Source organism: Diorhabda carinulata, chromosome X (assembly GCF_026250575.1).
Source record: "Diorhabda carinulata isolate Delta chromosome X, icDioCari1.1, whole genome shotgun sequence".
Lineage (NCBI taxonomy): Eukaryota > Metazoa > Arthropoda > Insecta > Coleoptera > Chrysomelidae > Diorhabda > Diorhabda carinulata.
Window position 1 is genome coordinate 34,466,670 of NC_079472.1, and position 25,800 is coordinate 34,492,469.

Sequence of the window (25,800 nt, forward strand, 5' to 3'; positions counted from 1 at the left end):
AAAGTCAACAAAAGCCCGATTTCCCGTGTTGTCATTTTTACAACAGGCCTTCATAGATTAAGGTCAATTAAATACTTAACCTCTTTGGGTTAATTGAAAAATCCAGACATTAAAGGCGAGTTGTAAATGGAAATTACGTTCTCAGATTGAGAACAAGATTTTTAAAATAAAATTGATTGGAGAGAAAAAAATTGTAGATTGGTAAGTATTTAGCAAGGCATGGTCGAGCTGATTGGCAATTCCTGTGTTTGTCTCAAAGCACTTTCAAAATAATTCCAATGCAATTAATTCTGACATATCAAAGCTATCCAAAAGTGATAAATATGATTAATTTTCCTTCATGCTGTTCATAACTTTCAATTAGCTGAAAATTGATTGGAGAATGTTATAATTTCATCAATGCTGCTTATTAGACCCTTCAATTAGATAATTGGCAAGAAAAAACGAGTTGTAGAAATGTCAATTACCTTCTATAGTAGTTTCAGATTATATGTGGATTTTGTTATACAATGTGAGTCTGTAATATTGAATAAAGTCGATAGTTGATAACAAAATTTGATGATGTTGGAATAAACTAGTCGTCAGTATCACATAAATTGCATCTTTAGAAATTTCCAGTTTTGAGAACAAATGATGGATAAATTAGACACGAAGGTCTTTGTAGTAGAAAATCTTTTGTTTACAGGAAATGAATATTGGGGTGGAGAAGAATCCACACTGGATGATGGAAGGCCATACCTGATGCTCAGAAAAAGTGAATTGGATTGTAGAAAATCAATTTGCAGGATCAACAAACTTATACGAACCTCTCAAACGATATTTGGAATTCGTTTAACAAGAATTCTGTAATTTAGTTTGAAATGAAAATAGAGGCTACTATAATTTTTAAGAAAAAAATGATATTTGAAAGATGAAGTGCATTTACAAAACATTGTTTTCTGGGAAAATAATACCCTCTCCTAATAAACAGTCTAGTATTAAGTGTTAATGCATCTAAATATTTTTTATTTTGGTTCTATTCTGTTTGAAATTACTTCACTAAATTGAAATCTAAAACACTAAAAAACAAAAAAAGTATATATCAAGTGCCTTGTACTAATTGTGACGCTGTCTACCTAGGGCAAACATCTCAGTATTTATAAAATAGACTAAGAAGTCATTAATACCATAAAAAATATAGAACTGCATTAACGAACCATGAGATATCAAAAAAATATAAATTCAATTATGAAGATTCAAAAATTCTAGAAACGGAATCTTATGCACGAAAAAAGTGAATTTTTAGAAATATTTCACATTAATAAGAACGAAAAAGCTATAAATGATAAAAAAGATCTAAGTAATTTAAGTGGAATTTAAAGCTCTATCTTGTAAATTCTAATAAATTTAATATATTTGAGATGTGGAAACCAAGGAAAAATTAATTTTTCTTATTGGAACAAAGTTCTTAGTTGATTTTATTCTTATTTTGATATTCATTATGATGGTGATCTATAGATCAATATAAATAAAGTTAATTGTCAGTGTCAATATCATATTTTGATAAAGACTTAAAGAAAAGTCGAAACTTTTATCTTTCTTTTAAAAATTATCAAAAAAGAACTAACTTTTAAACAGAAGAGACCTGAAATCAAGAACATTTAGATGCATTAATATATCAAAAGGTCTAAGACATAAGAAATTGAAGTAATAAAAGTTTTACTATTGTATAGAATGATGAAAAAAATGTAATTCCCACCAAATGAGGAACTCCTACACAAACACTGTTCTGACAACAGAATATGCGCAAAGCTATTGCACATTTGAAAAAACTAATTTAGCTAATATTTGGTAGAAAATATTAATCATAAACATCGTAGAAAATAGAAATATCTACTACACTCAGTACAATATAAACAAGTTTATTTTAAATCTATTTTTATTATTCACTAACTACATAAATAAATTCTCGCTTGCCTACATACAACCTGCTATCTTATCATTATTACAGATAAGCAGAAGTTCAATCAGGTGACAACAATAGCACTAGTCAGTTCTACTTTCCTTCCATTTCGTGTATTTAGTTAATAATTTTAGTTTTGCGTTTTAATTTGAACGATTTTTTTTTCAAAATGACCAAAACACGCGAGCTAAAACTAGGTATGCGTTGTGTGAAATATATGATTTTCGTAGCTAATTTCATGTTTATGGTGAGTGTATAATTATTTTATAAACACGTAGCATCTGTTATGTTGATAAAGATTTATTGAAGTTTCATCATAAAAGTATAAATAAATTTTTGCGGGTTTATCATCTATAAACTAGAACAATAACTAACATTGTTTAATTATTTGAAAATTTTAGCGAGACAGAAATTACACAATTTATTCATCATAAAATGGCTACTTTATTGCCAAAAATATATAAATTGATATGCAAATATCTTTAGATATGATGAGAACAATGATCAATAGGATGATTAATTGAGATTGAACAGCAATAAGTGATCCTAATTTTAACACGTCTACAAAATATAATAAATAATGTAATATCGACAATTCATCTTTAATCCGGCAAATTATTTTTTTTTTACTTCGAGCCAATTCATATCATAATTCTTCTGAATCTCCTTATCCTTATCAGAAACATACCGTTTTTGAAAAAGTTATTGAAAACGATACATAAATTAGTCACGGAAATGATGAAGGTAATAATGGTTGAAACTTTCTCAATATTTTCCCTGCAAAAGAATATTTCCTATGTCAAGGACAAACCTACTAAATCATTTTCCTCATATGATTAATATCCTCGTTCCAAACACAAAAAAATTGACAAACATCTCTCTCTATCAATAAAAAATATCTTGATACAGTTGAATCAATATTATCTATGTTTTCGAAGAGGCATTGGTAGATAGCAGGTGCTGCCAAATTTTCATTCCTTAAGGGCGACTGATGCAGCAAGTTTTTCAAAACTTGAATATGTTGATTCAAAAAGATATTGCAATTTGCAACAATTTTCCAAATATTCAGATTTTCTTCTCTTCTTAACGTTTAACGGAAACTTCAGATTGATTTACATTTATATTTATTATTTTATCCTCTGCCAAAATTCACTCACCCACTTAATTTTCTTTTAAATTCTTCAATAAGCAATGTATCCATATCGGCATATAAAATTAAAAGTGAAATTCTTCTAGTTTCAACCATTTTTCAAGTCTGTGAACAGAAAATAATCAGAGAGAGAGCTAAATCTGGCGAATAGGGTGTATAAGGTAGCAATTCAAAACCTTAATTCATTAATTTTTGCCATTGCAATAAGGGATGTGTGAGCTGGTTCATTGTCTTCTTAGCCAAATGCGACCGTTTTTACATGATTATTTCTCCCAAACGTTGCAATTAGTTGATAAATTTTCCTTTTCCAAGATTTTATTTTTGTTATCATCTCAAGGAAATCACATTTGGATTTTTGCACAGTCATACCTCATTTTAATGATTATTCGTAATTTGTGCGTTATCTTTCTTTAATATATTTTGTTCAATTATCATTAATTTCTAACAAAACATCTTAAAGATAATCTTTTTTCCACCAAATCATTTGTTAATTTTAAGTTATCGGAGGGAGTAAGATCAGGTGAGTATGTTGAATGGACCGAGTGGTAACGGTTAATTTTTCTTCAGCGTATTGTCATGATAGAGCAAAGTCTTTTCTTTCTTGAGTTTGTCATGAAAATGTGTCAGCAAATCAGCATGGTCATCTTTTTGATATTAGCTATTTATCGTATTTATCGTACTGCTCTTTTCTAAATATTCAAAAAAAATGAAATCTAGAATTTCGAAACACGGTTATAACTTTCTTAGGAGCAGGTCTTTTATATCAAAACCATTGTTTTGACAGTCTTTTTGTTTACGCGGAGTTTAAAATTCCTCTACAGAAACATGCACTTGGAATACGTTTTATAATATCCAAACCAACGTTTGAGTTTTTTATGCGCTGGAGCTTCATATTATCATTAACCAATCGCGACACCAATTTTAAGGAGAATTTTCCTCACGCACTTTTATTCGATAATAGCTGAGTACAAGAGCAAGTATTTCACAAATAATTCCTGGAGTACGTGAATGACGATCCTAAACGTTAATCGTGTTCACACGACCCCTTTTTAAAGCAGAGAACAATAACAACAAATCTTTTAATGGTACGAAGAACGAAAGAAGATAATATTTTCGTAACTTTTTCTCGGTTTTTTTTATTATTTACCACATAAAATGCGAGGGTTGTTGAAGCCTAACAAAGATGCAAGACATTTTTTCCATAATCGAGGATATCTTACGCTTGCAAACTTTAGAAAGTCTCTTCCCTTTGTCTCTTTCTCCAACTCATCTTAATTTGATGGTCTTCCAGAACCATTAAGTGAAATTTTCTTCAATACAAGCTGATACGGCTTTGTTTGAGTTCAGCTGCCCAAAGTTGTAAATGATGGTCACAATAAACAGACTATAGCTCCTCTTTCATTAATGACAGCTCGATACTCATTTTTTCCTTCTCAGAACAATATTCACAACGACTCACTCATACGATTGTTGAACAGAAATTTTTCATTCAAAATAGCTGAAACTTAAGTCAGAACGCAACCTCAATTTCCCAACTTATATAGATAAGACTTTTCAGACAACCCTTGTAAAACAGTTGGTCAAAACTAAACATGTGGTTACTCTTTCGACAGACGGAAAGAGAAACATAGAAAAATATAGAGTATATTAATGTCGTAATTCCCAAAATATATTCTTCGATACAATCAATGGACGTTTAATTATTGTTACAAAGTAATTCATTACAATTTGTCAGTGTTTATGCACAGTTTCCTATTTTACGGATGATGCTGTTGGTCAATTATATTCTTAATTGAATCGTACAAATTATTCAGTGCGTATTGATGAGTTTATCGATGTACTGGTGTTTAGCAGCACACATTAAGTTTAAATGAATAGGCTCTGGATATAGTGGACTGATCAATAATGTTGGATAAACGTATCGGTTTGAGTTTAGTTCAGTAAATTGTTTCATTCCGTTTATTGACAGTTTCAACACAGTAGTATTGATAAATTTATACGATTTATTATTTTTCTAGCATGCTTATGAAATAGAAATAATAGAGATTTGATAGTTCTATTTCCACTTCTAGTACCACTACTAAGTTATTTTATATGAGAGTTGCTACTTAAGTTTTAAGATGGCAACACTGATGTGAATATGTAAACTTTGACATTGACATTATAAAAGTGGCAAACGAAAGTTATTTGAGTTGTTTATAGATACTTATAGCATTCATTTTGATCTTGGGACTAAATCGCGAGCATTCTATTGCGACGATTTTTTACTTTTGACGTAGATTAAACCAATAGAATTGTGCCGATCAATTCGCTCGACTTTTGGTGGTGAAGCATCATATCGAACCACCGTGTTTCGCTGGTTTTCTGAACTTAATCGTGCTCGTCGCTCTCTACATAATGTATTTCGTGAAAATCGTCCAAAATCCGCTGTTGTGTAAGAAAACATCGGCACGCCAGATCTTCATGGGACATACCTTAAGATGGAGGCATACCTGGGAATTTAATATTCCATGAATATTTGGCTGTTAAAAATATTTGTTCACGTTGGATTCGTGTTTATTGGTACAAAGAAATGCTGTGCTTTGAAGGACGTCTATAAGATCGTGACAGGCGATGGGTCATCGATCTCTGCATGTGAACTCGATACTAAACAATTATCTACGAGCACGAAGCACTACAAAGCGAATGGTTACCTGTTTAATGGAATATCTGAATCTGGCATGACAGGTTAATTCTGAATGATACACCAGCATTCGTTTGTCAGAAGTATTCAAAAAAATTAATCGCAGATGACGAATCATCCTCTACCACGACAATACGAGCTCTAACAACATTTCAGTTCAAACAAAAACGTTTTTTATCAGTCCTAATTTCGAATTGATTGGTCATCCACTGTACACCCAATGATTTCTCCTTATTCCCATAGATCAAAAATAAATTACGAGGTTAACGTTTTTCTAGACCTGAAGAAGCGGTTGATACATTTAGATCACATATTTTGATAAACAATAAAATCACATACAATTATAAATATTATTTTTTATTTGACTCATAACTTAAGTAGCAGCCCCAGTGGACTGAAAGAAATCGCTATGTTGTGTGATTACCTTTCAACTGATTTTTTCACTCGACCACACTTTGTTTTTTGAAACAAAGGACGAGACTGATGCAGGACAGCAAAGACTTTTTTTGGGAATTTTGTTAAACATTCCCCCCAATACAAATCGACGTGTTTTTTTCAAATTTCAAGTGGTTTATGAATATATGCGAGTTGGGATGTCACCGAGTATACGTGGCTTCGAGAATTAGAAATTTGGTATTGTTAAATTTGATTGTTCTTTACTTCATGTGATTACTAGTACCTCTCACTAAATTAAGCGATAAATATGTAGAATTTGCTTAATGATAATTGATTTTTCTGTTGAGGAAAAGTAATGAATCACTAGAATAGGCTTCTACTGTTTACGTAGATACTATAAAGTTGAAAAGAATTATAATGCAATTGATATTACAAAAAGTGAGACAATGGGGAAAGATGCCGAAGATTCAGTTATAGTGTTAGTATTGGTTGAATTGTTAGTAGCTGCTATTGATACAGAGATCAGGATATATGATCAAACAAAAGAGAGTACACAATTTGGCGAAGGATCAGTAGAGATACAACTGAAAAAAATACTACGATTCATGAAATATTCAATACAAAATACCATTAAAGTTTTCTCTGGACAAATGACTCCAGAAATGGAGAAGGCGAAGAAAGTGTTAGAGAGAAGAAGAGATGATTGATCCCACGGTATATTCTCTCAAAGAAATAGCAGAATTAGAGGAATAGAGTTAAACATTCCATTTTAAATTGTAAATGTATCAAAATGATCTATAAAAAGGGAATTTATGGCAGGGTGGTTAGGTAGTTAACCAAATTTCCAGATTGTGGAGAATTAAGTGAACCACGAATTTAGATCGAGGTTACTAGTACCCACCTAACCTAGATAACATTATGAATTCGGATATTGTCATATTTTTTGTTCTAAATATTTCAACTCTGGAAGAAACGTGCTATAATTTTTGGAAAAAATTCCAAACAGTTTCCATAACTTCTATCATATACAATAACTCAAATTTCTTCAATGCTTATTGTTTAAAATATTTTTTTACATGAAATGAAATTTTGGTATGCATCAAAATATTGTGGTCCCGACTGAAATTAGGATGTATACCTAAATTTTTTCCTTTAAAAAACACATCATTTATCAAAATTTACTTAAAATTAAGATTATTCATTCAAGACAAAGATACATGTATTTTAGGTAAGTTATTTAGAGCTGATACTGCATCTTGCCGAAAATAAGGATCGATAAATTCTTAGGTTCACACTTATTCCTTGAAAATGCTTACTTACAGATGGTAACATTCTTCTACTTGAAGTTAACTCTAAATAATGTCCTTTTTTAAAATTCCTACTTCAAATAAATGTTTGAGACTGAGAATCTCTCTCCAAATTTCTACGTTCATATTCATTTGCTAATGATGCTTTTGGAAAATTAAGTATATATTGCACTATAACAGATTTCAACTGTTTTATAATTGCAGCTGAATTTTGATAATCTTCTTTTTTATAAAGCTACCATCAGGTAAAGGTTTGATCTGTCGTGTTGAATTTTTCAGTTTAGTTGCTTCATTGATCCAGAAGGATTGGGAATCACGAAAGAAATCTAGTTGTGAACAAGTGAACAAAATAAATATCCAAAATTATAATCCAGGCTATGTATTCTGTATTGAACAATCGAATTGAAACCGCACTCTAACTTCGAAAGATTGTTTCAATGTTTATATATCTTTAAATATTTGTGAGGAATCTTTTTAAATTAAATCTCAGAAGGATACATTTTTGAATACTTATACCAATTTCACAGTAAAGAGAGGGAAAGTTATCATATACAGGTAGATGTGATATTTAATTTTTTCTAATTTTGTATTTATTGTCACAGTTAATTGGTTTTCTGCTGATATCTATTGGTTACACTATCAAAGCTATCTACAATGATTTTGATGCCTTCCTAAGTAGCCACAATTACAAAGCATCCGATTTAACCGTAGCAGTAGGAATAATAATCCTCATAGTAGCTTTATTCGGATGTATTGGAGCTTTGAAAGGAAGCGTTTGCCTCGTTAACTTGGTGAGTATTCAGAATAAGCTTTATTTTTGTTCTCCAAAATAAAAAACATAATAATCTCTATCACAACGATTCGATTTTCTAGAAACTAACGATAAGCGATCTGTTCATCATTTATCTTAATCTACGTTTTAACGTATTGTAGATATCAAAAAAGTTGTTATGTACTGACTCTCTATCAATTCTACTTATCAAATTAAATTTCAAAGTTAATGCAATATTTACAAATAGAAACTGAATGATTAATATTTATTCATTATATTTTAATCTATTCCTAGAATATTTTCTATTAACTAGTTTTAAGAAAGAAATTACATAGATTCATTTAATTTGTACATCAAAAGCACATACAAATAATAATTTCGACTTCAGAGAATTGTAAATTGTTCTTATCTAACATAGAATTCTTGTTTAAAGTAGAACCGTTTCGTTTGATCTGTTTGCAAATTATAACCTCCTGAGAGGCTCATATCATGTGAATAATTATTATTGAGCTTTTATTCATTGAAATTTCTAGTTTTAATATATTTATTGTGAAAAAAAATTAGATGTGGAACTTATCTGAAAAAAGCTCTTTGACTGCAGCCATCGAAGTTTCATTGCCATCTTTGAGATTAGTAGTTCAAGGCGTATATTATATATAGCATATCACATAAGAATTAACAAATCTAACCCGAAAAATTCTGCTACGTTTTAAAATACCTGACAAATGGCGAACCAAAACAACTATACTCATATTTGAGATAGAAAGTGAAAAGATAGGGCTAACTACTGGGAGCTGAATTTTTATGGGTACTGCATGGAAACTAGTTACAAAAATTATTACCTACGAAATAAAAACAACAGTAGAAGACAAGCAGCAAGGATTCAGTATAGATGCAATATTCACCCTACGAAATCTAGTTGAGAAATCCATAGAATATAACATACCAACATTCTTATGCTGCATTGGCCTCACAAAAGTCTTTGACCGACAAGCAGACCGACAAGCAGACTCTCTTAGTTCGATGTTTTTCAACATAATAATGAATGAGATCATAAAAAGCTGACGAAAACGTCATGATCTTCTTCTTATTCAACGTCTTATAGGCCATATGCATGTAGTTTCCAGCTTGTCATCCTTGAGATGTTTAGGTCCATGAATCTATCCATCTTTTTGGAGGTCTCCGCAAAGGTCGTTGTGTCCCTGGTTTACCATCTTGTGTAATCTTTGCTAATCTTTCTTTGGCCATCCTGTCCACGTGTTCGTTCCAAGCTCTTCTACGTTTACGTCCCCATCTGACTATGTGTTCCACCTTACATTCGTGTCCGTTTCTCTTTCTGTCTCTTAGTATGTATCCGCATATGTTTCTGAGTATTTTCATTTCTGTTGTTCGAATTATGTTTTTAGATCTTTTGTTGTCCGCTCTTGCTTCTATAGCTTATGTCAATATGGGTCTAACGCAGGTCTAACAGTCTAACTTTTGCCCTTTTGTCCAGATAATGTCCCCGCTGGCCACCATAAGTGCCAAAAATAAAGATTATCTTGAAAAATTATTGAATATTAAATTTAATCTCACAGCAAAAAATTCAATATGAGTATCTCGACTGGAAAAACCGTATCCATGACAGCATCATCCAATGAGCCCATTAGATGCAAATTAGAACTAGAGAGTCAAATAATACAACAAGAATTTACATAATCAGTTTTGGGACGTAGGTAAAAGAACAAATAAGGTCGCGAGATGTCTTCAGAAAGTAATTTAAGAGAAGAATCAAAGGCATGAATTTACAAAACGACAATCAGACCTATAATGACCTATAAATCAAAAACAAGACAAGAAACATTGAAAACGAAACTCTTGGAAACCACAGTGTATAACGGGAAAAATACTATTAGACCGAGATAAAAGCGAAAACATCAGAAGATTGCGTGACGTAGATAATGGGTATCATAGGGCAAAAACAATGCAATCAACATATAAGTCGAATTACAGAAGGTGTACTGATGAAGATATCAAGGGAGAAATCTTTAATTGGAGCACGCAGTCGACCACGAAAGTGACAATGAAGAAGGAACAAGCGTTAGACCTACTATGGAAGGGAGAGGAGAAAGAAGATATTCATTATTAATGCTTCTGGTAGATGGTGATGGAAATACATCGAATCGATCTGAAATACACCAAGCTATATTCCTGTAATAAAAATTAGTGGAGATAAGGCAGGTATATGAGGAGAAGATCTGTATACCGAGAATGTAAGTAATGTGAACCATTTGATTGAGCAGAGTCAGTTAACTCAGTTAAAATTATTTATAAACATTTATTGAATTTCTGACGACAATTTCTTAAGCTTTGTGAGTCTATGTTAGAAGTGGCTGTAATCATAGAAATGAATTGTTTGTATAAAAAAGAAATACGCGTTTTTTTACTGTGATATAATGATTGATAACTATTATCCGAATTAATAACTAATATTTGCTCATTATTGCTTTGTTTTATATAAGAAAGAGAGACGTTCACAGCTTATATTCTCAGGTATCGCCAATACAAGTATAAATTCAGCCCTAGCAACACCGTTTATGTCAATACAGACATAACCCTCTTTTGAAGCCGCCTAAATCACCTCCAAGCCCGTTATATGATCGTACCATCGAATCAAATAACTCACTCGCCCTACACACTCTTCGTCGATCGCCGGTGTTGCAGGTTTTCTATAGTTTCACTGAAACCTGTTGAAACGGTTCCCCAGCCAAATGAACGAAGATGGGGAATAACGTAGCCGCAGCTGTAAAAATAAAAAAAAACCCAAACCGAAAAGAACCGATTTTACTTGCAAGCTCCCTTTTCGTTTTCTACTGGCCAAAAATCCCAAATCTTTTCCTTTTCCAGAAAAGTTTGCAAACACAACCCCACGCAACCACCAACACTCCAGCCCTGCAGAGGAGCAATTCCCATATCAGGGCCCACTCCAACAAATCCTCCTCCTATAAAAATTTTCCTTATCCTACAAAATTCTATCCAACGAATCTCTTTCTTTCTGTCACAGCTTATAATAGCATTGTAATACACGCCAAAAATAGTTAGATGTACTATTACCATAAGTCTTGTCATGTAGTTATAAAGGTACATCTTTTCAAAAGCGTGAATAAATTTGTTCAGTTGATTCCCAAATTAATCACTATTAACTGAAATTTAAATTTAATTTTCCGAAGCGCTACTAGTATCAGATAAAAATAAGTCTAAAACTTATTTATTTGTTTGATCAGTCCCAAATAAAAAGCGGTGGTTATTGAGAAAATAACTAATAAAATGGTTTTATTATTAATTATCAGGCAATTGAATACTCACCTTATCATTAAATTTTATTATATTACGTTAAACAACAATAAAAAGGCATTTGGAGAGTGTACTTATATAGATTTAATCGTAGCTCATAGGCGTAGAAATTAGGAAGCTCAAGCAGATTTTCATTCGTGAATTTATTTCATCGCAAGCGAGGGGATGCAAAAGTAATAGAAGAAAAATTTGATTCGTTTTGTATTCGTTTCAATCAAATGACTCAACAGGTAACAGTCGAAAATATTAGTTTTAAATCGGAATGAATTCCCGATTTTTCCCGAGGAAATCAGAAAACAAATTGCTTATCATTTCTGAGTTTGTGACAAATTGTCACTGTGTGCTGTGCTAGCTCTCGCAACATTCTAATTCCCTCAACCCCCCTATTTTCATGAAAAAAATTATTTTGAGGATAGTTTAGCAAATTTAGAAGAAATCCCATCCCAACAACTGTAAGTCAAAGCTCTGCTTCCGTACTAGTTATAATAAACGATGTGTATTTGATGACAAAAATGCAATTTTTTCTACCACATTTGGTTAACTCACAAGTCGATAATTTCTTTCGTGATGATTCGTTCCCGGCCGCTGAATAATGGGACACAAACAAATCGGGGCCTTTATCGACAACATTTCTTTACCTTATATGAAAAATTATTGACCCTGAGTAGATTTCGTGGGGTGCGAGGAGCCCACGTGCTTCGAGCGCACAATCGAATTTAGAAAACAATTCGTACAGCTAGCACTTACTAACTGTGTCGAATCCGAAAGATTGAAAGTCATAGAGATGGGCATACGAACTCTGGAATAATTATTATCATTAAAACAAAACGAAAAACCATCTGCAAAATTTTCCAAAATGAGCAAATGTTCAATATTATATAAAATATTGAACAAAAATTCATAGAAAAACTTTTTCTTTAGTTGGGTTAGGTTTCCTTTTTATTTACGGTAATAAACATTTCAAGCTGAATACAGGAATTGAAGATATCGTTTTTATAAGTATAAATGTGCGCTCGATGCAGCCTCCTATATAATTTGTGCGCTCGAACCACCGTGCCCTCGACTCAAGTGCGCTCGATGTACGCATTCGTAGATTTTTCTACCATCACTGCACATAAATTTCGTATTTGTGAAATAATTTGTGACCCCGTTTTATCAAAGGAATGCGCCTGCTGCAGGTATCTTTTAGAAAAATTTACCCGCGCTACCACAGAAAAAACCAAGGCAAAAAGAAGGTCTCTTCATTTTGATGGAAGACTCATATTTTAAGAAAAGTAAGTAGCTTGGATAAGCTTTTAAAAAATTGTGCGCGGTTTTCTGGGCAATAATAAAGATCTCAAGTTCGAAAATCTAATAGAAAAAATGTTACACCATTACAGAAATCTTGGATTCAACATGTGCATGAATGTACTTCTCTTTTTCTTCATAATTTTTTTAAAAATTGATTAAAATTTCATCTTTTGTCAACTATTCATTTTCCTTCATACATCTCTGTACACGTAAACTAATTTTGAAATCAAAATTTGTATTGTTCATGTGCGAAAAAAAGTGTTTTTCTTCATGAAATTCATATATTGAAATTAGAGTATGAAATTGTACAAAATCTAGACGCAATGGAGATATACGAAAAGCAAATATAGAATCAGTTCAAAAAAGATTTCAGAAACAGCTATTGTCATTGAATCGTCTGTAAAAAAATTGTCGTGTAAATAATCTTTTAGCGTAGTACTTTATTGTAGGTTTGAAGTCAACTACTGTCGTCAAGATAACTTTTTCCCTTCTATCTTCAGATTAACTTTCATAAGCTTCAGCATCATTAGAGCAGACATAGATTTTGCAAAACGAACCTGATCCTTTATCTACGCCCATGACAACATATCTTGTTTCATTTATTCAAATTCCACTGATAATAGGAGATGAGACCGTAATAGTTATTTGAATGTTAACAAAACAACAATAAACTGTCCATTAAAACAAATCATTGTTAACTTGTAGTCATGTCAAAGTTATTGTGTATTATTATATTATACTCCAATTTGTGTGCCAGTACAAAAATAGTGAATTTAAATGGAGAATGGATTGTTAGTGAAGATACGAATCAATATAAAAATATGAAGGCGACAGTGCCTGGTGGAATATACAGTGATTTAATGAACAATGGTATAATCGGAGATATTTTTTATGGAAATAATGATGTCGAATTGAAATGGATACAAAATTTGAATTGGGTTTATTACAAGAACGTTTCTATTTCATCCGAGTTTTTGAATCAAGAGAATGTTAATTTGATATTTGAGGGTTTAGATACTTTTTCTTCTATAATAGTGAATGGTAACAAAGTTGGTTCGTCAGAAAATATGTTTGTACAATATATTTTTGATATAAAAAAATATCTCAACGCAGGAATCAACGAAATAGAAGTTCATTTCTCCTCTCCGGTGAAAGTAGCCAAAAAATTACACGAAGAACAATCAAAAAATTATACAATCCCACCAACTTGTCCTCCATTAGAATACAACGGAGAATGCCATGTTAATATGATAAGGAAAATGCAATCTTCTTTTGCCTGGGATTGGGGACCATCATTTCCTTCGATAGGAATTTGGAAAAACGTATATATAGAAGCTTATAATGATTCAGTCATAAGATACGTGGTTAGTGATGTCATTGATAAAGATACAGACCATTGGACTCTCAACGTTGACATATATATGGCAAACAACAATAAAAATCGAGTAACAGGTAGAGTGAAAGTTGATTTAGAAACAAACTTGATGAATATAACGAAAATTATTGAAGTGAATGGAAAACCTGACGAAAACGGTGAGATTATGATCAATGTTGATATGGATATTTTGAAAGCTTATGTGAACAGCTGGTGGCCAAACGGATATGGAGCGAGTAAATTATATAACTTTGAAGTAACTTATGTGAATGAAGATAAATCAGACATTAGTATCAAGAAGAGTAGAATAGGTTTTCGAAAAATCGAACTAGTACAAGAAAAGCTTGATTTGGGTTTGACTTTTTACTTCAAAGTTAACGATGTACCGATATTCATGAAAGGCACTAACGAAATACCCATAGATATTTTACCAGAGAAAGGGCAAAATAAAACAAAAGTAAAGCAACTTCTTTTAGCCGCTCATGCTTCTCATATTAATATGATAAGAGTTTGGGGAGGGGGTGTATATGAATCGGATTATTTCTATGAATTAACAAGTGAATTAGGTATTTTAATCTGGCAGGATTTTATGTTTGCCTGTGCGATGTATCCCACAACCGATTCGTATTTGAAAAATGTCGTAGAAGAAGTAAGACATCAAGTGAGAAGATTATATAGTCATTCGAGTTTGGCAGTATTTTCAGGTAATAATGAAAATGAGGGAGCTCTTCGGCAAAATTGGTATAATACAGCACAAAATTACTCTACGTACTACGAGGATTACGTTAAATTATATATTACCACTATAAAATCTGAATTTCTGAGAATAACTCATAACAGGGGTATTTTCATCACGTCTAGTCCTACCAATGGTAAGAAGTCTGATAGTGAAAACTACGTAGCTGAAAATCCAGGTAGTTCACTTTACGGCGATGTCCATTTTTATAATTACATACTGAATCCCTTCAACACAAATTTTTATCCCACACCAAGATTTTCTTCAGAATACGGTTATCAATCATTACCAAGTCTTCAATCTTGGTTTACTGTTACAAATAATACAGAAGATACTAGTATCAATAGTATATTTATGAACCATAGACAACATCATCCTTTAGGAAATTTGGAACTAAAAGCCCTATTGTTGTATTTTTTCGCCGTACCAGAAGAATCGAATAAATATTTCAATGAAGCTTTCATTTATTATACGCAAATAGCGCAAGCATTTGCCGTGAAAATAGAAACAGAACATTATCGTAGCTGTCGGAGCTCGTTAGAGGAAAACGGAGAAGGATATACAATGGGAGCTTTGTATTGGCAGCTTAATGATGTGTGGGTGGCACCTTCTTGGTCAAGTATAGATTATCTAGGTCGGTGGAAAATGCTGCAATATCATAGTATGGAATTTTTCGCTCCGGTAATAGTAACGAGTCGTTTGAAAGTAGACCGTACTTTGGAAATATACTTGATTTCAGATCTACCATCTCCGTTAATGAATTTGACCATTTCTATCACTGTGTACAATTGGAATTCCTGCGAACCGGTGAATGTTGAAAATCTCACTAAAACTATTGAAAGCGGATCGTCTCAAAATATCAAAACCTACAATACCGACGATTATTTGTCCGCTTTAGGCTGCGGTACTCTATCTAGTGCTCGGACCAATTGTTTTTTCTACCTTTCTGTGACAAAAAACGAAGTTAAAGTGTCACCTGATAATTTCGTTTTTCCAGACGCATTAAAAGATTCAAATATTACTACTGCCCATGTTAAAATTGATGACATCAGGAAAATTAGTGATGCTGGTGTGTTCATTATTGAAATAAGTACAGATCAAATCGCTTTATTCGTGTGGTTGGAGTCTCTTGATATACGAGGAAATTTTTCAGAAAATGGATTCTTGATGGTACAACCGAAAAGAGTTGTTTTTTTCAATTCGGAAGAACAAACTTCTACCGAATATTTGTTGAAAACTATCACAATCACTCATTTATTGAACCAAAAATATTTCACCAATGAATAATGATGTTTTTTCATAACCTCTAGATTTGTAATATATGAAAATATGTAATATATTATGCTAATAATAGTGAGTTGGGTCTTTTTTCCACCTAGAAAACAACTTAAACATTTTCTCACTACATTAAAATCCATTTGCTAGAACAAGAAATGAGAAGGTATAGTTCCTTTGAATGAAGATTAATATAATAGAATTATCAATTTTCTAATTATTTGGATCTTATCGAATCTCAATATTACTTATCATTAGAGAAATACTGAACTTCGAAACTTTTTATGACCAATCGATTATGTTTCAGTATGCTCTTCTTCTTTTGGTAATTGTGATATTGGAAGTAGCCATAACTATCACAGCTTACCGTTCGAGATCTAACTTGCAGAAAACTGTCAAAGAAGATATGTTGATTAGTATGGATTATTATCCTACTGAAACCAATTACATATGGAGGGCTACTCAGTACAATGTAAGTATATGCAATCAACATTTTTTACTCTATTTACAGCAGTCATTTGTTTTTAAATATCAATTATCATTGATTCTTGAAAAAATGGATCATCTTCACGGTGTATAGATAAGCTATTAATATGTGTTATGGTAGTAACAAGTTTCTTAAAAAGTCAGAAAACGTTTATAAATTCGAAATGGCTCCTAAATATTTTATAAATACGTGGAGCAATTATATCTATAGCAGAGGTTTCAAACTCAATTTTGCAGAGGGCAATATATTAAATTTTGGATTCATAGGTGGACCAGAAGGGAAATAAAAAAATGAACTGAATTATAACATTTTATTTATTAAATTATATAAGTACATAATATACGGTTGTTAAAAATTATATCAAAGATACCTGACGTCTCTTGTTTTCGACAAGCTCATTGATATCAGGTATAATATTCGTTGTAGTTATTTTGATAATTGATTGGAGATGTTCATTCATGAGTCTTATGCGATGTTTTTCATCTGCTGACATAAATACGTGCTACCAAATATGTAGAGAACGCGTGTTGCATGCTTTTTAATTCCGGGTAATTATCCAAACTCTTGAAATATTGTGTATAAAATGTAAGAGCGTTAATCTCATTAACTTTGTCTTACAAAATACTGTTCGATTGAAGATCTATCAACTCCATTTGCAAATGAACGGTTGCCTATGAAGCTTCAAAATTGAAAAGATTCCATTCCATTCATTTTGTGAAGGCTTTGAAACAATTGTTGAATTCCCCAATCAAATTTTGCAGAAGTTGAGAATATTCATCCAGTTTTTATTGGTTTACTATGCCAAATGATTTTTAATGAGGAAAATGGTCCAAAGTTTGATTTTTTATCTGATTTTCCCACAACCTCAACTATGTTTCAAAGGCTAAATATATGAATACATTGGAGTGACAATCAGATTTTTACCCTGTAACTTTATATTCAGATCAGTCAAGTGTTTATTCATACGAGTATCTACCAAAAAGGCACAATCAATCCACTAGTCATTGTCATAATCAATTGGTTTGCTTTTCTAACATGAAAGCTTGAATAGGGTCACGTAATACAAAAAATCTTTCTAAAACTACTCCTCGACAGAACCAACGAACTTCGGTGGAATAAGGAACATCAGGAAACTTTTCGTCCAGCTCTTGTAAAAATTGCCTAAATTGTTGGTGATTTAGTCCTCTGTTCCATAAAATTCCTTGATGTTTTTTGTTTTAATTTAGTTATAACGGCGAATGTTTGCTAGGCAGGGTAGGAGCGCCATATGTAGTTGTGCTGCTAAGTATATTCCAACCGAGTTCATATTCTGTTATCAAATGCTTAATTCCAGAATAGATATCACTTGCTTTTGTAGTACCTGTTAATAGAACGCACTTCAATAGCTCTTCAGTTATTTCAAAGTTACTGTTAATGCCTCGTATAAAACGAGCAAGTTGAGCAGTACAATTAAAATCCTTCTCCAATCGTATCGCTTCGATTACTCGACTCAACTGACTCACGTCGCTTCGAGGCACTTGTTTTATATGGTTAAGAAAAGTTCTAGTCTAGACTCGAAGCGCGTGATAGATTCTATCATTCTCGACAAAAATAATAGGATTTTCGCTTGTTGCTAAAAGATGGCGATACTGTCTTTCTTTCCATAAACATCCGTAGACTTGAGAGTACGTGTATTTAAGACATCCGTAGAGGAATCGAATGAAGTCTAAAAGTTCTAAAAAACATGATTCTCCTTTCTGTGACACATTGCGATCGCGGGCCTTATTGATACGACCTGGGAGCCGTAAGCGGCCCGCGGGCCGTATCTATAGTGTGAACGAACTAGACATATACGCCGATCGCTTCTCAACGTCATCTGCGCTGGAGCCATAACAATTTTAATCAGTTTTTCAACATTTATCCAAAAATACTTGCAAAAGGAACTTGAAATATTGAAAATTATATATGATTCTTGATTTTAGGTCTCTTTTTATTAGCAATCAATTCTAAATAAGTGATAAAAACATGTCGTGTCAACCTATTATTATCAAAGTATACGAATTATCAAATTGCATTGAATAAAGATATTTATTTGTAATGATTTTCATTATAAAAATTTTGTGAATAGGAAAAATTGATTATATAATTGTAACGAAATACGGTCAAGCAACGGAATAATCGATGGAACTAATATTAAAGATGGAGATATAGGAACTTGTTTATGTGAGCCCGAGACATTGATAGACTGGAAAAGAATGTCGATATACCACTCTCTATTTCTCTCTACTTGGGTTGATATGATGTCAAAATTTCGACTGGTTGGAACGCGATAGGAGGAGAATCATACGTTTTGTTTTTATTGGCGAGTAGAAATAGATAGAGATTGGTGAACCACTGCTCTTCCCTCTCATCTAATAGTAAATTTCCACTTACATGCCGCTTTGTCCATATTCCTCACATTCTTTATGCAAAATAATTATTTCCTATAAAATTCTTATGATTTTTAAAAATGTTTCTTATTCTCATATACATTGATTTTTAATTGGTGATTCTCATTGTAATTTCGTGCTTGTATGCCCAACGTATCAGCTTTCTCAATCATTTTTCCTAATTCTTCTCTTACTTTAATTCTATCCACTTCTCAAAGTACAATATATCTTTGCTAAAAAGTATTTTAATTTCAATTCATGTACCTAATTTTTCACTTCCATTTCCCCGCTTTTTTATGAATATATTTATTTTCCATTAATATCCATAACTATTATTCAATTTTTAGCACTTAATTCTCGCAAAGTCACTAATGTTGATCCATATTGTTTTCCTCCATGCCTACATGCATTTTATTCTACTGCTGTACCTTCTCTCTTTGGTATTCCATTAACTTATTTTCTTTTATTCCATCATCGAAATTCATTTATATATATTTCAATTTTCTGTATGAATTCTTCTCCTACCTTCTCCTACATCTATATTCTTGATTTTTCAATCAATTTTCACACTCATAATTGGTCTCTTTGTATTCTTTTCCGTTCAATCCATTTGATTACCTATTATTTTATTGGTGATGTTTTTGTTAATTTCTCCTAACTTCTCATTGGTTTCTCCTATCTTGTTTTCTGTTATTGTTCTTATTGTGTAGTTCAACAACACTTGTTATGGTTATGTTTATGGTTCTGTATTGTGCATTTTATTATTTTATTGTATTTATTAAAAGAGTATTAACATTTTTTCTTGTATGTTTATTATCAATATTATCATTCCTCAATTATATATAATTACCATTCAGTCTGATCCTGTATATTCTCTCCGATCTCATGTCAACTTCAATACCAGGCATCTTTTCTTACTCTATATATTTTCTAACTCGACTCTTCGATTATTAATTTGTCGATTCCACAATTTGCACTGCATGGCTATCCCCGAACCAACAAATTTCCTGTCTCCAATATATAATTGGGTAATTTATTTAAACTAATCATGTTCTTGTCTTTTTTCAGTTGCACTGTTGCGGTGTAAATGGACCTTCTGACTGGAATCAATATGGAGACCAAGATGGTTATAATTTCTCTACAATCAACTCCACAGATTCTGATCCTTACTATGTGCCAGCATCATGCTGCGTATATGAACATTGTAACAACCTCAATAGCCTCTACTTTAAAGGATGTCTTCCTAAAATAATTTTCATTATTTCACAAAGTGCCCTGTTGTTGGGTGTAGGGGCGATGTGCATTACTTTTATTCAGGTACGTTCATTATACTTATAAATAACATCACACATCGAATCAAACATGAATGTTCAAAGATTTCCTTGATCTTTTTCCTCAATTTTCCTATTATTATTTCCATGTATTTTTGTTTTGTTATCATAATAGTTAATGAAATCATTTCAATTTCAACTGAATTTTCAGATACTTGGTGCAATATTTGCTCATCTATTGGCCAGATCTATAAGAAAATTGAAAACTCAAATCGAACTTGATAGAAGTACAAGAAGACAAGAACTGTACGAGTCCCTTTCCATCGCAGCTAACTTAAAAGAGAAAACTAGTCCGGTGCTTTATGTGCCCTCTAGTTCTGAAGCTTGAAAATGTGAGACTTCAACATTTGTTGTAATTTCATCACAATATGTTATAATTAAATAATTTTTTTCCATATATTTGTTATCTATAAAGTTTTTTTTAAATTAGAATTTCTACTTGATATACATGATTTACAATTAGATATTCAATTTTCAATGTAAAAATTAATGAATTTTATTATACCTAACCTTGAAATATATACATATTAAATTATCAATGTTTTTTATCAATTCGTACCTACCACGATCCTAAACAAAGAAACAATAATAAATTCTCATATTTTTATGTTGATTAGTAGAAAGTAATGGCTATTGGTCACAATAACGTACTTTATGCTTCTATCCGTACGCGAGTGGTATCCTATAATTTTTCTATAACCATTACATCCAAAAATATGTTGGGAATGACTTTATTTTTTTACTTGTTAATAAATTGACTGTAAACAATTTTGGCAACAAAAGTAGTTATATTCACAGTTGCCGACTTATTTGTGGTTGTGTTTGTTACAACTAATTGTGAAGAATTTTTTTTTTGTTTATAACAACAGATATATTCAGAAAGCTGCACCCACAAATTGCGGATTTTTATATTATTTTAACAAAAAACCTTCTATAACAATTTATGTTGGGTGGTTTTCCAAGTTATCTATCCAGAACTTTACCTCACATCTGAAAATTTATTTAATTATTCGAAAAGCTTCTTTTAACATCTACCAAGGTAACTGAAGCATATTATATACCTACATCGAACGAGAAAGTCAATGCCCCAGCTCACACATCCGTTATTGCAATGGCAAAAATTAACAAATTTAAGTTGAAATTGCTACCTTATGCAACGTGGTGATGTCGCCGGTTAATGGTTATTTCGACAAACTTGATGATTCTTATTATAAAAAGGGTTCCGAACTTATTGAACATTACTGAAAAAGTGTATGAAACTGAAAGGAGGTTCCGTTGGAAGATAAATATATTTTCTCCTAAAATTTCTGTGTTTTCTTTGTTGGACCAGGTACTTCTGGGACTTTCCTCTTAGAATAATTATAGAAACCAATTCATAAGATGTGTGGTTTCTATGAGCTCAATAATCCTATTTCATTTATTTAGCCTTTTTGTCTATTGTTGTAGTTTGTTATATATTTGCTAACAATAGCCAACAATTATATTTTCACTAACTATTATGAAGTGTTCTACTGTAATCAATCAAATACTGCTGCCCTGTTTAGTTTTAAATTACCTTGGATTTCTAAGACCTTCTGATAAGATAAACTTTTTGCTGGATGCCTGTCTTCACCAAAATCCTCCTTCACTATAGTGTAATACTCTCTTTCCACTGCTTCAAGACAGTCTTCAAACAGAATTTTTGAATCAGAATTGTCTGCAGAATGCAAGTAAAAAGAGCAAGACAAGTATAAGTCGAGCGCAATACTCTGTGAAGCCAGAAATTTTTCATGAAAAACAATTGAAAATATGTGCCAAATGAATTTAGATATCAAGAACCTCCAAATATATCTTTACTTACAATGAAGCAATTCTTAAATTCTTGGTATAATTATATTTGATATTGAATAACCTGTTGAGTCCATTTAAATTAGAAATAAATTTAGTTGTTTCCTATTACATACGTTTACCTATTATGTAGCATAATAGAAAGGGTTGAACTAAGGATTTGATAGTAAATGTTGGCTCATTTTATCAGAGAATTACATCTCCCGTAATAACCCCTTCATTTCCGCAAATTCCCTTCGAATTTTCGGGACTGGTCAGTTTAATCTATTAACGGGTTTCGTCAATGATGCGAAGCGCTACAACTCCATTCTAATCTAAACCAAACTGTCACTGCCGAACCACTTAACGTACAATTATTGGTTGGTTGTATTAATGGACATTCGCCGCCATTTCGGTAATAGTTAGCTTAAATGAAAATAGTTAGATGTATGTTGAATACTGTATATTCCAGTAAAGCTGCCGAGTTTTGAAAATATAGATAAAATTTTTGTTATATTTAGATTTTCCATGTGAAATTTACGGATTATTAACCATTGGAAATGAGCCGCTTCTAATTTCCAGATGGTAGTGTAGAGTTATTTATTCCGTCAAACACACTGCAAGGACCTACGTAATCATCCTTTGTTTAAATGTATTTTTTCAAGTCCGAGAACACCCTGTATATATCTTTGAATAAATTTATATAAAGGAAATAGGAATAATAAATATTTTATGGATAAGTATTAAACTAATACTGCTGCCAAACTTACATATTCCTCTTTGATTTATATTTCATATCCTACAAAAGTTTTGTTGTAAATAATGGCAATTTTGGTAGCCTATAAAAATTCACGGGAGAAAAATGAAGGATTTTCTTTTATTCTTTTTCGCTATCAAAGGTCGGTTATACTACAATGGTTGGTTTTCACGATCTATACGTAACTGCCAATACGAACTTTCTGGCTTACATAGTCGGTACACTTCAAAATTTCATTCATGTATATTGAGATCAAATGTGAAATTTCTTATAACTGAATTCAATATCATTAAAAAATTCTCATCAAGTCATCGATACATCAATTTTTTTGACGTTATACATTCCTTCGACCCCTTAAATTTCATTATACGTTATATGTTTTATTCTTATGTCCTTTTTTGCATTGAGTCTGTGGTCCATAATGAGTAATGCAATTTTGCTGTGAAAAGCAAGTAGAGTGAGGGTGAACGCTATGTGCAAAGTGCCTATGGATATGAACTAAGCTGTAGAGTTCGGAAATGTACCTTAGTAGTACACTGTTCATAAACCACCAAACAAAATTTCAATGTCAAAATATTTTATTACTCAACATATTCTCCTCTTAATTGGATACATTTATTACGGCAAACCTGCAACATCTCTAGACCTTTAAAAAAATATTTCTTCTTGCTCTGCAAACCAGACCTCCGTAGCTTTTATTACCTCCTCATTGGAAGAAAAATTATGATCTTCTAAACTTTTTTTCAGTTGAGAAAACAGATGATGGTCGGACGGAGCCAAATCTGGTGAATAATGGGGGCATTCCAGTAATTCAAACCCTAAATCACGAATTCTTTGCATGGCAACATGAGATTTGTGTGCATGATAGCTTTTCGTCTTTTCTTTTCAATTTTTTCATGTAGAGTGGTCAGTAATATCGAATAGTAATCTTCAGTTATTGTTCTACCCTTATCCAAAAAATCAATTATGATTACCAAAAAACTGAAGCCAGAACTTTTCCAGCAGATTTTTGGACACGAAACTTCTTAGATCTTGGAGAACCAGAGTGTCGCCATTCCATCCATTGTTGCTTTCTTTCTGGATCGTAGAAATATACCCAAGTCTCATCCATAGTTTTTCTCATGTCCAAATTGATGTGAATTATATGATGAACGCCTTCGTATGAAATATTCAGTGCTTCAGATATCCGTTTTAGCCCAATTCGACGGTCTGATAAAATCATGAACTGCATCGATATTTTTGGGGCCACAGAAACTGGCCTTTCCGATCACTCATCATATTCAATGGAAAATTCACCTCTTTTGAAGCTTGCAGTCCAATTTTTTACGGTCGCATATGAAGGACATTGATCACCAAGGGTATTGAGCATATCTTCGTAAATCTGCTTACCTCTTAACTCTTTTAAATATAGGTAATTGATGATGGCTCGATACTTCAATTTTTTCGATTTTCACAATTTCGGTGGACATCTTTTTTCTTTTAATTTTTGCATAACTTTGGTTTACTTTTTTGACGTCAAACTTTGTACTGACACTTCTAATAAGTTATTGTTCGTTGCTATGGTAACGCAATATTATGTTTATGCATGAAACTGGTCTAGGCTAATTAGATATCAATACATCCTCATACATCTTGCAAATGTTGCTCTAAGTGAAATTTAATGTAATTTGGTATCGGTAATACAATCAGGTCGAAAATATTTTAATCTCAATTTTCTGCTCAATTTTGGGTCAAGATTGGCACAGCTGTTTTGGTTAGGACAGGTATATGATTATCAATTAACTGCTTTATCATCCAGTTGTAGATTTCTTATTGGTATACCAATCGTATTCAATAAGTACATTTGTCCAATTAGGGACTAGAATTCCATGCTTGTAAAAAAGTCATATAATATTGACATATTTTCATTAGTATATTTTTTGTTATGCTTGTCAATGCTTTCAAACTAGAAATATCCAGAATCCATATTTAGATATTCCGAAGGTGATAAAGATTTATTATTTTGTCTGATTAAATTATGTGTTATGGAGTTCAAGCATATTAAAGTTCAGGTTCTTTTCTCTTATACTATATTCAACCTAATTGTGCCTTGTGAGTCAGATATGCTTATTTTCCAAGTCAACTTCGTTACAATTAATATTGAAAATCACTGCTTATATCGAATCAGGCATTAATCTCAATGTTAAAAACAGAACTTGGAGCATCTAACGAAATTTTTGAGGAGAGGTAATAGTCGTATGGAGCTTAAATGGGTGGGATGTAAATAAACAGTGGCCAAAAAGTAGCAAATCAAACGCACTTCTGTAATAATAAATAGAAAGACGGTTTTCCCCTTTTTTAGATATCTTCCGTACCTGTACGAGATTTTGAGTTCTGCCTTTTTACACATTTAAAACGCAAGTACTTTAGAATGAAACAAAGCTTAGAGTTGCTCAGTGATTACAGCAATTATATTAGCAAACTGAAAAAACGTAACACGTAAAGACCATTTTATCGAATCTTTATAATATTTCGTATACTAATGTATACAATTTATTCAAGTAGTAGAGTGTTGACTCTATTTTACAGTGTATTGCATTCGATCCTCCTGTCTATACTGACCTCTTGAATTTGAATCATACGAGAATCCATGTTCAACAAATTGTACTCCGTTCTACGATATTTCGTTCCAAGAAAATACTTTAATTGTCGTTATGGAACGGAAATTATTTCAAACTGTTACGAAATCCATGTAAATTGAAATCGATGGGAA

At 32.0% G+C, this 25,800-nt stretch overlaps 2 protein-coding genes across 3 annotated transcripts; both read left to right on the forward strand.

Annotated features, from left to right (window-relative positions):
- The first annotated feature begins 1,960 nt into the window (after nucleotides 1-1,960).
- On the forward strand, nucleotides 1,961-21,024 carry LOC130901703 (tetraspanin-9-like). Its single transcript, XM_057813242.1, has 5 exons — nucleotides 1,961-2,189; nucleotides 8,081-8,269; nucleotides 16,567-16,731; nucleotides 20,223-20,471; nucleotides 20,637-21,024. The coding sequence occupies exons 1-5, from the start codon at nucleotides 2,112-2,114 to the stop codon at nucleotides 20,811-20,813; spliced, it is 858 nt and encodes a 285-aa protein (XP_057669225.1). The 5' UTR covers nucleotides 1,961-2,111; the 3' UTR covers nucleotides 20,814-21,024.
- Nucleotides 12,134-16,341, forward strand: LOC130901702 (beta-mannosidase-like). 2 transcript variants are annotated; one of them, XM_057813240.1, is made up of 2 exons: nucleotides 12,134-15,665; nucleotides 15,724-15,876. In XM_057813240.1, exons 1-2 carry the CDS (start codon nucleotides 13,581-13,583, stop codon nucleotides 15,739-15,741), a joined length of 2,103 nt encoding a protein of 700 aa, XP_057669223.1. In that variant the 5' UTR covers nucleotides 12,134-13,580; the 3' UTR covers nucleotides 15,742-15,876. The 2 variants fall into 2 exon arrangements, with proteins under 2 accessions (XP_057669223.1, XP_057669222.1); XM_057813239.1 differs by having other exon boundaries at nucleotides 12,134-16,341.
- Nucleotides 21,025-25,800: the final 4,776 nt, after the last annotated feature.